The sequence below is a fragment of the Pollachius pollachius genome (genome assembly GCF_949987615.1).
Source record: "Pollachius pollachius genome assembly, chromosome: 12".
NCBI lineage: Eukaryota > Metazoa > Chordata > Actinopteri > Gadiformes > Gadidae > Pollachius > Pollachius pollachius.
The window spans coordinates 8,581,058-8,595,913 of NC_136945.1; the positions used below are offsets into that span (position 1 = coordinate 8,581,058).

General features: G+C 43.8%; 1 protein-coding gene across 1 annotated transcript; it reads left to right on the plus strand.

Annotated features, from left to right (window-relative positions):
• The first annotated feature begins 2,176 nt into the window (after positions 1-2,176).
• On the plus strand, positions 2,177-11,401 carry prdm2b (PR domain containing 2, with ZNF domain b). The gene is made up of 4 exons (XM_079748173.1): positions 2,177-2,257; positions 4,199-4,300; positions 4,865-9,390; positions 9,679-11,401. The coding sequence occupies exons 2-4, from the start codon at positions 4,273-4,275 to the stop codon at positions 9,694-9,696; spliced, it is 4,572 nt and encodes a 1,523-aa protein (XP_079604299.1). The 5' UTR covers positions 2,177-2,257; positions 4,199-4,272; the 3' UTR covers positions 9,697-11,401.
• Positions 11,402-14,856: the final 3,455 nt, after the last annotated feature.

A 14,856-nucleotide genomic window follows, 5' to 3' on the forward strand; every position in this document is an offset into this window, starting at 1 on the left:
CAACTTGGCTCTTCACAAAGGGCCTATTTATGTGGGGTTATAATTGGCTTGCGTAAATTGGCTATTTTTAATCCTATATGTCAGTTCACAGATAGACCTTGTTACCCGTCTTATTTCTGTCCATTAGAACCACACTGCATTTTGGAACAAATGCATCATGTTAAACCTCATATAAATTGAAATAAGGCTTACAGAAGTGGTTTTGATATGTTATTTTAGCAAGTAGTTAGTACTTCAGAAAATTGCGTTTGTGGACTCTCAGACTCAAAACATGAAACTTGCCACTGGTCTACTATTATGCATGCAAATTTTATGAATATGTATATATATATATATATATATATATATATATATATATATATATATATATATATATATATATTTATAATTGTCATATGTAGCCCCCTACTTTTTAATCATCCGGTGACAGTTGTTATCCAAAGTTATTTCACATAGGCTACATGATCAGATCAGATCATGAAGCAGCAGGTAAATTGGGAATCAAACCCAGTGCCTTTTGGTTGGGACCAGTATACTCATTGCAAATACACCAACCTGCCCCCAATTTATTTGTGTTTTTTGTTTAGAAACACCCTTAATCTCACCCAAATATTTGTTTGTATCTCTTTTCCATATATGTATTCACAGACCCATATTTTAACATACATTATGCAAAATACAGTTCACAATACACAATGTATCCAATGCTTAGTATTGCACCTTTATGTAGTACTTTGAACACGTTTATGTGAAAAACAAAAGGTTTCCTTTATATAGATGATGTTCATAAACGATTCAAGAATAAGGCCTATGTCTACCATATGGTTTCAGACGGGATTTTGTTTTTTACATAAGGAGACATGTCAGTTAATTTTCAGGGGGAACCGTTATGGCTATTACAAGTGGGACAGTATACTATAGATTAAATCCCATCCAATGTGAATAAATGATTGCCAGGATGTATGCAACTGGGAATATCTGATTTGAGTTGATTATTATGCAACATTAGATCTCCAACTGAACTTGATACTTTGAAAGTCTCAATAAATAAAATATTCATTGATCATTTCCAGTGTTTTGTGCTGAGGTCAATCAGACTACTTCGCCACATCTGATGAACTACTAGTTGTTAGTATTTATTTAATCTAATGTTTTGAGTGGGCTAGGACATACCTGAAGGGGGTTTACCATTAAAAAACGTTCCTTAATAATAACAGCTTCTTTCTAGCATGGATCTGTGTGACTGCATGCTGCTTTCAGCAAGTGAGTCCAAAGTTGACCTTATTCAAGGTCATGTACTAGGTTATATTCTAGGTGTGGGGGCCACAGGCGATCCAAAAGGCAAGAGATTCTTTTCATTTGTAGGACAGAAAAAGGGGTCTGCAGTGTGCAGTAATGTGTACATGTGGGAGGTAGGAAATGGATGCAGACATATTTCCTGTAATATAATTGTGCTATTTATTAGGAAACAAAATCTACAAAATAACGTGTGTAGCAATCTTTAATCAAACCATGGACGTCACAGTAACATTGAGGAGAAGAATACAGGGAATGTATTTTAACGTTTTATTTATTTTTTGGTAGTTTTATTACCCATAAAGAGGCAGAGTGTGTGTTGATGCCACTGACCCCATGACTGTGTTATGTGGACTGGGTACATTCTCCTAAAGAGCAGAATATGGTCCCCTTGGAGATCAATTAAGCCATAATCTACTAAGAGTTGAGGGTAGGTTGCAAAAGGTAGTGCTTTCCTCCAACAGATGCCAACACATAATCTTAATTCATGTCTGGTTGCCACACCAAGTTCGAACCAAAATGACTGCTGGCTTGAATTATGTTTGAAAAGACCAACAAAGGTATTTTATTTTATCAATTCAATGACTTGTTGAAGGTTATATATTTGGCATATGTGTCCTTGGACTCAACTGGTGTACCATATCTCCTCCTGACACTTTTAGAAATGAACATGTTTGTATGTATAACGACATAATGTCTTAACATTACTTCAAAAAGAAAAAATGCCCCGACTCCCAAATGTGACAGATTAGAGCGTAAACAGCCTAAATGTTTCTAGTATCTAGTAGCAAGGCCGACTGTGATTGGTGCCTGTTGTCATCTCTCATTGTTCCAGCCTATCGGGCCAGGAGAGGAGCTGCTAGTGCGGTACAGTGTACAAGACAACCCGGAGATAACAGCTGCACTAGAGGAAGAAAGAGTCAGCAGCCGGAGCAAGAAAATTTCACCCGAGCTAAACGAGGTAAGGCCCCCGTTATGCCAATACGGGACTCTATTCGGTTTTTGTTATGAGCGAGTAGCTATGTTAAAAGTCGCCATGTTGAATCACAAGGAATAGCTTTCTTTGCCATCGACTTGGAAGTTGGATTCAGGAGCTAGCGAGGCAGATGGCTAATAGCTACCAGTTGTTAGCTAGTATCGCTTGCGATGTGTGGGCTTTCTCTCCAGAGGAATCCGAAATGAAACTAGTCGCGGTAACTCGCTTGGTCTTAACAAACATGCCTACCTGAAGGCTGGTGGTCGGGAACAATGGGGGAAAACTGTGGCGAGTGTGTGTACAACTTTGAGGAGGTTTATGGAGCCTGTAGCTCGTGACGTTGTCTAGGATGTGACCTTTCCTGAGGTCCATCCATCCGCTCTGAGAGTGGCCTAGGTACTTAGCAAAACCGCCTTGTAATCTTTGCTGCAAACGCAGTTATTTCCTACATGTAGCATTACCGCTGAATACATCATGTTTTCGTTGCATCAAGTTACTGTAAAAATATCAACTCGGCCATATTGTGCTTAGAATAACCTGTTCAGCTAGTTGTCAAACTAGATGTTGCAAACTAGCATTCCAGCTAACAGGCTAGGTGTAGGCGCACGTCAGGCATACATACTGACATGGCTCAGGCTACATCAGGATTCAGAGCAAAGATGAACCACGGAGAAAGTAACGCATTGCCATTACTACATTATGTCGCTACGGTGTGAAGATTCAATTGCTTCCAAAGCATATTATGTTGGCCGCAAATAGTTAATTATTTGTTCCATAACGTTGCGAATGTGTTGAATTGAAGTTCTGAAAATGAATTTCTTTGGGCATTACTGGCCCAGAAATGTGCTCAAATAGCAATTGCATGGTGTGTTTGATTAGGTTGAAGACGCCCAAACAAGAGCTAAACTTAACAGTCAACAATCCTCCATATTAGCCTGCGAGTTTAATGACCTGTTTGAGATGGATTTAAATAACTTTGAAGTGAACTATAATGTAGAAGTGTAATATGGCCCCTTAAGGAGAACAGGAAGTCTTCAACATTTCACATACTATTGTTGTTTGGGTTATTTTATCGCCCCGATTTTTGCTCTAAAGAGCTTTAATTAAAAGTTAATTTAAAACATTCAAATTTGACGAAATGTAGCCCTATGTTATGTATGGGTTCACACATCCATAATAAATGACGGGATGTGGGGCAAAGCAATTCAAACAAATCACTTATTTTCTTGAAATACTCACAGAAAAATGTTTTTTTTTCAAAGCATTTTTCAAAGTTAAAGCCAATTTTATCCAAATTCCGAGATATTACCATATCCAGTCACTGCAAATGGATATAATTTGTTTTTTTGTCGTCTCGGTGTATTTACTCCTTGTCCCTATCTGAGATGTTCCGGCTGCTGTATATCTAGCAGAAGCACTTAACCATGCCAGTGGCCAGGGGTCTGATCTGAACAGGCCTCTCTGTACATGAGTTCTAGGCCTGGCTGAATGTTCTCTTTTGACACACCCTTGTGATTAGTAGCTCAAGCTACAGCCACCTGGAACAGGACACACTTAAAACTCAGTCTCCATTCTGGATAATGGCCAACATCACATCCACTCATTGTGTCAGTGTGACTATTATGTCATATGGTTGTATTTGATTTTCAAAGCAGACTCGGTTAAGTTGTGGTGATGACGTTACGATTGTTATGCTCCAATAATAGATTATATAACTTTTGTGTAATTTTACCTCATCAATCTTCAGATTTTGGCATGTATGCAGTCAATGTCCGACAATGTCTATTCAATGCCTGTAGTGGGTATCTTAGTTTATCTAGCTTTGCATTTCCTTTATTCTTCCCCTTTTGAAAATTTTGAGTCTATATGTTTGTAAGCATATTCAGAGCTAATTAACCCATATTAATGTGTTGTGTGCACCTACAGCCAGAAGAAATCTTTTGGAGACAGCCAGGTGGGCTGGTTTGGGAGGATTCAAGCAAACAAGTGAAACTTAACCCATGACAGAGATGTGGGAAGGGGAACAAGGTTAGTATTGTGCATAAAATGGATATCTTAATACTTGTGTCTACTTCTTGACCGTCAAATTTCCATACGTAATATCTTGGCACACAATTTGTTGTGTCTATGAACATGTTGGTCAAACAGCCTTTTATTGAATGTAGGTGTGACCAAGATTTTTGTTTTTAAACAAAACATTGTTTTCATTTTATTGAACTCTTTTGTGTTACTGTGGGGAGTTATAAAGCTTTACAATTGATTAATGTAGTGTTGGGATAAAACATGAGACACAGGCTCAACAGTGTTTTCCAGGCTTAAATACAAAGGCCTTAAACCCTTCTACCATGTACAGCTTAGTCAATAGAAAATGATTCCTTTTGAAGGTTTAAGGTTATATTAGGCATCACTTGATGTTTTTTTTTTTTCAATCTGTATGATTTCACCATCTCTGAACATGCAATGCTGAAAGAATGAGGATGGAAAGAAAGTGTCTGGATCTTTCTTAGGTTCCAAATGTTGCCCCTCCGCCTCAACTGTCAGAAACCAATTGTAGCCTGACTTTACTACCTTTTTTCGCAACATTTTCCTCAGGTCCTAAGGAGGAGGAGGACGAGAGGCCTTCTTCTTCAGGTCCTGTGCATGCAGAGATGAATCCTGCTCCTGTTGAAATTCGTGCTCCTACAGATGTGCAGGACATGTCTGTGGTCATGATTGATGGGAAGGAGGAGGAGCTGGAGACTAGGGTCGACAAAGCAGGCGATGCAGTCGAACCACAACAGCTGCCATCTATGCAAACTCCTCAGGAGACATCTGTGACAGCTGAGTCGAGAGAAGAAGAGCAACAGTTTCCTAACTGCGGCAAACCTGGCGGGGAGAGTCCCCAGGACTTGCAACCTAAGTCGGATTCAGCCTCTCTGCAGGGCCAGGAACTGGAAAGCCTGGATGCGGATATCGACTTTGATCATGACCCCGACGGCGACCTTGAAGGTGACCTCCAGGGAGAGTCTCATCCATGCCTGCACTGTGAGCGCCACTTTTCCACCAAACAGGGTCTTGAGCGACACATACACATTCACACCACAGCCAACCAACAGACGCACCTCTTCAAGTGCCGCTACTGCGGAAAGTCCTTTGGCTCACAGGTTGGACGGCGGAGGCACGAGAGAAGGCATGAGAGTGGGGCTAAGAAGAAGCCCGGCTCCTTGGCAGGAACTGCCAATCTCCTTAGTTCAGGAGGAAAGGCTGGTGGTTCGAGTCCTGAATACACAAGTCCGACCAATTACATAGCCATAGGCTCTCAATTTCCAGTAGCGCATCAGCCCATCCCTGAGTTGGCAAAGAAAGAGTCTAGGCCTGAAGCCGACCGACCTTTTACATTGGAAGAGTATGGGGAGTCCAAGGAACTGCATCCCTGTAAATACTGTAATAAGGCCTTTGGCACTCACACCAACATGCGAAGGCACCAGCGAAGAATACATGAGCGCCACTTACTGCCAAAGGGTGTACGCAGGAAAGGCATGCTGCCCCAGGAAGTGTCTGTCCAGGGGCTGCCAAATGAATCCCCCAGTGGAAGCCCCCCCCCTGTCTATGTGCCCAGCGCCGACACAGAAGACGAGGCTGACAGAGATGAATACGTAGTGGACATATCCAAAAATATCTCTGAAAATCTGAGCTTCTACATTGATGGAAAGATTTTGTCAACCAGTTCAGTTAGCAACTGTGAGGTGATAGAGGTCAATTCTAGGTCTGCAGCACTGTTTGGCCTTGACGCAATGATAATCAGCCCCAATCAAATCAGCCAGGCATTCAAAGTGGAGAGCAAACCTATTGCTGGAAAACCATTGGTGTCCAACCTCGGTCAGCCAACATCAAAAAGGAGAACTACGACACCGCCTCTTATTCCATCGCTCAAAATGGAAAATGAAACAGGATTTTCTGCATCTTCTTCCTCCTCATCATCATCAACCTCTTCCTCATCAAATGTATTAGTAGGCGGACTGTTCTCCCAGTCCACAGAATCATTAGCATTTCAAAAAGAGAAAACAGTCTATCTTTCCCCTAAGCTGAAACAGCTCCTTCAGTCACAGGACAGTCAGAAGTCCACCATTTCCCAGATAGGAGACAGCCATAGACTGGCCTCCCCTCTGTCGGTCACCTCACTGCCAGGGGCCTCGGGTCGGTTCAAGAGGAGAACATCCTCTCCTCCGTCTTCCCCACAGCTCAGTCCCACACAGAAACTGGATATCTCTAAAGCGGAGGTCGGAAGCTTGTACACTCTTAAGGTGCCAAAGCTGGAGGGCCACCGCTTGTCCCCTGTGTTGAACCTTACTGTCCATGAGGACGGAGATACTGTTTGTACCTCTGAAAAAGACATGTCTAACCGGTCTTCCTCCAACTGTGGTGGAAATGCCTGCAATCAGCAACCCTTGGACCTGTCCAGCTCTGTCAGCAAGAGGAGTGACGTAGTTAGCAAGACGCTGGGGGATTCTGCACTGGATCTAAGTATGCAGCGGAAGAGCACAATGGATCCAGAGTTGAAGGGCAATCCACCACCACAGCCACCGACCAAGAAGAGAAAGCCAAACACGAGCATGCTTGAGAAGGTTCTGATGAATGAGTATGCTGGCCTCACCTCGGCAGGAGAAGAGGGCCCCTCTGCCTTGTCGAGCCTCGGGCCACTTCAGTCGCTCTCCCCAAGCATGACGTCAGAATCGGCCCACCCATCGCCGCCCTCCCTCACGCCTGTCACCATGAACCCCTCCTCCCCCGCCACTTCCAGCATGACCTCCCCAACACCCCCTCCCCCAGTTCTGCCCACCATACCACCAGATATGCCTAGCTCTCCTCGTTCAGAGCCCTCCGACTGCTCTGTGTCCAGACCTCTCCCGGTGCTGTCACCCAAGAGCTCTCCAAGGACCAATGAGGACGAGGTTCCGTCTGATACGGAGGAGGAGACATCGATGGCTCAAGAAGTCCAGCACAGTGTTGATGAGAATCACAAGCAACTTGATTCAGCCCCTCACACACCAGTCAAAGACTCTTTAAAGAGCTCATCCACTCCTAGCCCAACTCAGCCCACACCAGCAGAGCCTCCCACTGTGGAGCCTGAAGTTCTACAGAAACAAGACAATGGTCTGACCAATGGCAAGCCGGAGAGTAAAGAACCCGGGTCCATGACAGATGCTAAGTCCTTGTCCCCTGACTCTGCGCCTTTAACATCCCAACCACACTCACCTGCCGTGCCCACATTTACAACCATATCGCACAATACATCCCCACCAACGCTGTCACCATCTGTCGTTCTGCCCGTGATAAAGAAGGATCCTGTTCACTACTCGGAGGGGATGTCGGACATAAGCCATGCACACATTGACGCAGATGACTCAACATGTCCTGCTGTAAAAGAAACTCCCAAGGAGAAGGGAGAGGATTCGGAGACCTTCTGCAAGACCTTTGTATGCAACGTCTGTGAAGAACCATTCCCCTCCATAAAAACTCTAAACGGGCACATCGTTGCCCACGCTGTTGAATGGCCTTATAAATGTGAATTCTGTGTGCATTTGTTTGTGGAGGCCCGGGCCCTGCTTGCTCACCGAACGTCCCTACACGGCGTAGGCCGGATCTTCGTGTGCTCCGAATGCTCGAAGGAGTTTGCCTTTCTCTGTAACCTGGACCAGCATCAGAAGGATCTGCATCCGAGTCAGACTTGCACGCACACCACAGTGGAAAGTGGAAAACTGAGGCCACACAATTACACAGATCCATCCAGGACCAAAGAGGAAAGCAGACCCTCCACACCAGCACCGGAGAGCGAGGAGGAAGCGGCTCCAGAGAGGGAGCCCACTGAAAAGGCCCCTGAGGTTAATGGACAGTCGGCAGACGATGAGCCGGAGCCAGAGGACTCCTCAGAAGAACTGTACACTACAATAAAAATCATGGCCTCTGAGGGAGGGAAGCCCAAAGGCCCCGACGTCCGGCTCGGCCTCAATCAACACTACCCTAGCTTTAAGCCACCGCCTTTCCCCTACCACAGCCGATCCCACGCCGGCTCTGTTGCCTCGGCCACCAACTTCACCACCCACAACATACCGCAAACCTTCAGCACCGCCATCCGCTGCACAAAGTGTGGCAACAGCTTTGACAACATGCCTGAGCTGCACAAGCACATTTTAGCCTGTGCGAACGCTAGCGATAAGAAGCGCTACACTCCTAAGAAGAATCCCATCCCTCTTAAACAAATAGTGAAGCCACAGAATGGGGCCTTGTCGCCGGCCGCGGCCAGCACCGGACAAAGTGCTTTCCGTCGAATGGGCCAGCCTAAGAGACTCAATTTCAATCAAGAGGCCTCTGGCAAAGCCAAAATGAGTTCCCTTAATAAGAAGAAGAACCAGTTGGTCCAAAAGGCGATTTCACAGAAAAACAAAACGGCCAGCAGTGTGAAAAAGGCTGCTGTTAAAGTGGAGGAGCAGGACCCCGAGCCGCACATCTGTCCCCACTGCAGCCGCGAGTTCACCTACCCCGCCAGTCTCAGCAAACACATTGCCATCAGCTGTCCCATGAAGCCTGAGCCCAAAAAGGGCAAAAAAGGGGACGTCAAACAGGAGGCACCCCAAATGAGCCTGAGAAGAAAAGCCACAGACGCTGACGCCCCCGATTCGGAGCCCAAACCTCTGGGGAAGACCCGGGCTCGCAGCTACGGTGCTTCCGAGCCTGAACTCCTGCCGGCCAGCAAGGGAAGAACCGGCGCTCCAGTGGGCCGGCCTAAAAGACCTGCCTCGTTCCCGGCCTCACCAGCGGCTACTGGTAAAAAAAGGAAGAAGGGCCAAGCTCAATCTCCACCACCCCCTCCTGCCATGCCGGTCTCGGACACTCCAAGTGACCCGGCGCAGCGACCTGCTGTGAAAGCACAGCGCATGGGGAAGGAGGCGGCGTCCAAGAAGGCCCCAGAGGGCAACTCTCCGCTCGGGCAGCAGGCGAAAAAGGAGGAGCGCTTTTCCCTGAGAACCAGGGAGAGGGTGGGCGGACCCGTCACCAGGAGCCTGCAGAGCGTCAACACGGTGGCTACCGTGGAGGTGAAAACCGAGCAGCCGCTCATCCCGGAGACAAAAGAGCCTCAGGTTTGTTAATGACACTAATACACAATTTAAAATAGATTAAAATATTTTAATTAGAGTGTAAGCAGAATTTGATTAGGGTGAATAAAAGTTTTTAATATTTGCTTGTTTAGTTATTTTAAGTCAAGGTCCTAGTAAAAAATATCATGTCCTCGAACAAGTCAATCATATCGAGGTCCCATCCCGTCCCCTGATGCAAAAAAAACAACTGGGGGTCTTAAGGCCAGCTGCATCAATTGAGACCATTGATCCAAGCAATAACATCGCTTTTGTCCTCTTGTGTTTTTCCAGGAGACGCCGTTGAAGTGAGCTATGCAGACGTGCTGGTCATTGCCTGGGAATGTGATGCTCACCCTCCCTTTGTGAGACGTTCCGGACTAACATTTGGTGCTGAGAGCACCAAGATAGCCCATTAGCGAAGACTGTATAGCGGCCAACGCTAGTGAAGCCTGTTTGCTCGCTATGGCCTCGCTGGCTGTGAAGAGGGAGTCCTCTTAATCTTCCATTTATACTCTCAACTGAGCCTGGATTTAAGCCACCTGCAAAAAACCTGATGAATTGAAAAGAAAAAACCTGACTAAAAGACATTGAGTTTTTGGATACAAATCTGTGTCACTACTAGACACGACAACATTAGGGTTCTGTCGTTTTAAAACTGATATATTGCAAATGGCAATCATGTATCAGTACGCAAAACTAGTTTGTCTCTTTTCCGTTCTACGTCCTATGTTCTATTTGTTTATTTGTTTTAATTGATCTTCAGATGTTTCCAGAGTATCATGCATGTGCTGAATAGATGCATATAAACTAGAAAAAAAAGCCATTCTTCCATATCTCTGTCATGTCCCACGTCTACATAAGTAACAACGAGTTAAAAATGAATATGTATGTTTTTGATTTTAAGATTTTCTAGTCAATATATTGTAGAATATATCCATTATTTTTTTTTTTGGGAAACAAAGGTGAAACGGCAGTGGCTTACTGCAGAACTTGGTCCTCAGGAACACTGTATATGTCTATGTGTTGAAAACGTGTACATGGAAATGGCTGGGTGTGTGTGTGTGTGTGTGTGGCCTGGCGGCTTTGTTTTGCTCTCAACTCGATTATATTCTCGCTTTCTTCTATTGTGCTTACCTGAACAACGTAACATTGTTTTGATTGGTTCCGATAACAGAATGGTGGTAATTGTAAGGGCCCTCCTTTTGTAAAGAATGTAGGTTACCAGATTTGGAAAAATACTGCCAGAAATGTCCATTATTTTTTCTAACACTTTGGGTTAAATGCCCCTCCCCACCGGAAGAAAACATAAATGAAACTGATGTGTCATTCTTACAGCACTTTAAATGAGCTGCCAAAATTCTAGTTAGATCAATAATATGTAATGTTACCTGTATGTGTACTGTTGTACACAAGTGACACATGGTTGGCCACACCATAGGTTGTTGGAAAACTATTCTGATTATTGGTTTTCCTTTTAATTGAACTCTAAAGTAGTTTTCTGTATTATGCTATGCCAAAAAGAAAAGCACAGGTTTTAATTTTCGGGGGGATGTACACGCCGATCATAATCATTGTGATATTTCTCGAGAACTCTTGAAATATTTGATTACTTTCAGGAATAATGCTGGTCTACCATAACTTTCAACATTTCCGTTGAGGCTTCTTTTTTGAGACTGTGTGTAGTGCATGTAATGATGTACAGTCAAGTCCCTATACAGCAACAAAAAAAGGTGTATTGTTTCTTTAACAATTCTCTTCCCACTTCTCACTCTTGACCATATGTGAATCAACCATGATGCAGATGGGCGCAGTGCTACATGGCTTGTAGCATGTTTTAGAGAAGGACCCTTAATGGAATATCATTTAGGTAAGGTAATTTATGTTTCCATGAGAAATATTCGTACATGTTTTGCCTTTTAGCAATATGTATTTTAGGATGAACAAAGACCGGTATCCCTAATGACCTCAAGCAAAACGTTACTGTAATTGACATAATAAAAGTTTTTCAATTTGGGTTAATTCCTTTAATTAATTTTTCCTTTTGAGTATCCCTAACCTTTCCCATTGACTGTATTGGGACTTGCTAACAATTTTTTTAAAAGATCATTTCAAACTTAGGGGGGGTCTCAGGATGCACATTAAGGCCTTCGCAATGCATTCACTCTGGGAATGTTTTCAACCCTAATTCGGCAAATTTGAGGCCAGCTTTCCCTTAGAAAACGTTTAACGACCTAGCATCCTATATTCATAATGATGGTCGACCATGGGGTTCAACGCTCCAAGAGCGTTGCTAGGTTCACCGCGGGGGCAGAGGTGTTGACACCACGGAGCAGCGCCGCTCGTCGCCATTGCAATTGACCACTAGGCTATATTATCGATGCGATCAATAATATAAAGGTAAATAACACACGACACGATCATAGTTTTGGTAATATAATGCAAAAAGGATTGTAACATCTCTATATTGGTTTGAGATATAACACATCAGTGAACGTTAGAGCAAGAGCTGGACGTAAACTTAGTTAATTTTTGATTAACTATGCTTGGACGCAATCCAGGTTCAGAGGCGCTGTAAATAAAAATGTGTTACACTTTTATTAAGATGAAACTAAGCATGCCAGGGTCAACCTCTTATTGTGTTGATGTGAATAAACATGCGTTTATGCGAAAATATTTTTCGGGACTAGTTCTATACTGTCCATGACCCAAACGGTTGCGAAGTAGGCCTAAAGCATTTCGTTCTGTGGTATCAAGGTTTAACAGTCAAATTGCACATGATAGCAGTTGGTACATTCGAAGGGATGATATATTGAGCTAAAGCCAGACTCAATTGCATGACATTTTTGTAATGAATACCATTAAGGTTTATCCTTTTAATTTAAACCTTAAACCTTATGAAGACCTATGTCTCCTTAAATGATGCTAAATCGAATTTCATACATTCCGATAAGAAAAAGTAATTCAACTGATCAAGCTGGAAAATGGGCGTTGTCTAATCCCTTCTTTATTTTAAAGACATAATATTGAATCAAAACATTTAAATATGGGTTTGACAGTTCGATGTTTATCAGTCGAAGACATGCTGTTAATACTAATACTGTCTTGCAGGCATTTTCTTCTGTCCGATAACCAAACATGAATTATGATCCCATTATTAATATGATATTGTTTTACAAATCAACTTGGGTATGTGCTTGTGTGGAATGGTGTGGTATTTAATGCAACCATCCATGCATTTTTTGCCTTTCCCAGCAAAATGTGGGCTATAAACCTTTCAATAGATCCATTCCCCTAGATCTCTAGGCTTGCGCTGCGCTTTGATGCTGAAATACCTGAACATCTGAGATTGGGAAATGAATTTATAAGAGCTAGCCCAAAAGTTCACCAAGAATTCCAGGGAACTCAGTGTATTTCCCAAAACTTACTAAGTAAACAGATTTTTTTATTGTACAATCCAAGTCAGCAGTAAATATTGCAGTATACCCTGGAAACACAATCTATGGATGTCAGTGAGGTATGTTTAGACACCTACAAATTGTACAGGCTTTACTCTACTAGTCTCAAGACAAACCATGTGTAAATCATTTATACATGTAATGCAAATTTCACACTACTTTTCGGATGGTAGCCAACATTTCTGTTCATAAATCTCCATTGAAATGTTGCCTTTAGACTCAAATCTGTGCCATCCAGAAGTCAAACTCCATTTTTGGGCTCTCCATTACCACAGAGGCCGCTGTGTGTCTGTTATTGATGATAGATGCGGTCTCTGAGGCTGCGTGTGCCATCAGCTGAAATTAGTTCTGTCCAGGCCCCATCCGTCACAGTCCCCCTTGAACGGGTTATCAAACCGGCACACCACAGGAGGGGTGGCAGGGCTGGAGCAGAGAGGTGGCGGGCGCTCATAACATCGCTCACCAAACACATCTAATAACCGACAAATAAGCTGCGAGGCCGTTGAAGGAACCCGACAGAACTCTGGATGTTCCATCCGTGTCGATGTAAGCGTCTTTCACACATTGATGGACGGGGCTGAGGCCGGCTCACATGTAATACCTGGGCTGCATGGATTTGATGCACTGTTGCATATTTCACCATAGTGCTCGGCATGGGGAGAGATGTTTATTTGCCCCTGGTGTTGGGGAATTACGGTTTACGGTTTTCCGAACGGAGCCTGTTGTTTACGGCCTCTCCTTTCCAGAGTGTGCTTGTCAGCATGTGCGCGTGTTTGCGTAAATCCTTGTCTTTGCGTGTGTGCACGTTCTCTATTCCTTGGGTGTGTGTGTGGTTGTGTGTAAATCCTTGTGTGCCTGAGTGTGGGTGCGTGTATATCCTTGTGCGTGGGCAGTACTGCTGTGCCATACTCGTGCTGTCAGGTTGAAATAGCACTGCACTCTCTTGATTGCTGTGCACGACAACTGATTCCTATTCAAAAAAAATGCAATTTTGTGCAGCATTGCGCCTGACATCACAAAATAAACTAGGATCCAGCCCAGAGAATCAGATTTAGGGAGCAGGATGTGGACCAATATACAATATCTGAGTCAAGATTGTTTACATATAGAGGTGGATTGTTTCACTGCAATAGAGAGACGAGAAGTCAGTAAGACAGACAATAAACAAACCACGCAAACATTATACAAATAAACAACGTTTTATGTTAGACACAGTGGTATACATAATAGCCTCCTAAAATACTCACTTCATGTTTACTCTATTGCTGAAAAGTGAAGTATATTTAGCTGTTCGTTTATCAAAGGCTATTAAAACATGCTGATATATGTATTTTGATGGCTAGATAGCTCATTACACGTAAAAGGCCCTTAAGCTAGGCCTCACCCACCTTACAGGCTTATAAGCAGAGAGACATCGTTCATGGAAGACTTGATTACTGCAGGGTCATCTTAAAACACACACTCTCACACACACAGGCAATTTATGGGTGTAATTAGCCTAATCTGCATGTCTGCAAACGGTACCCCTGGTCTCTGGAGCTGCACGCTAACAGTGCTAGGCAGGCACTGTGCCACCAGTAATACTAATAGCTACTAGGTAAACAATGCTTGCTACAGGCTACGTGCTACATGCTTTCGATAACGATACGACATCACAGTTTTTATGTCTTTGCCTCCCCACCGTAGATAGGGCATACCTGTTTCTATTATCCTGCTAGCCTCAAACGAGGAATTGTCCTGTCATTTCTCCTCAAAACCGAGGAGGAGCTTGAGTCCCTTTGTCAGGGCTGAGGGAACTAGTGCGGCAGAATACAAATACAGCAGTTTGAGGGATTAGGGTTGCATGATGTCAGAAGCCAACCTTACTAAAAGTTTGAGCTGGAGGAGTTGGGGTGCAAAACTTTGGACAGTTTAGGGCTGGTGTGTTGGTATGTGAAGACCTGTGACGTCCGGTTTGACCCCCAGTTTTGGGTTTATTGTGTCGTAATACTGTCAGAGGCCTCAGTGCTACACA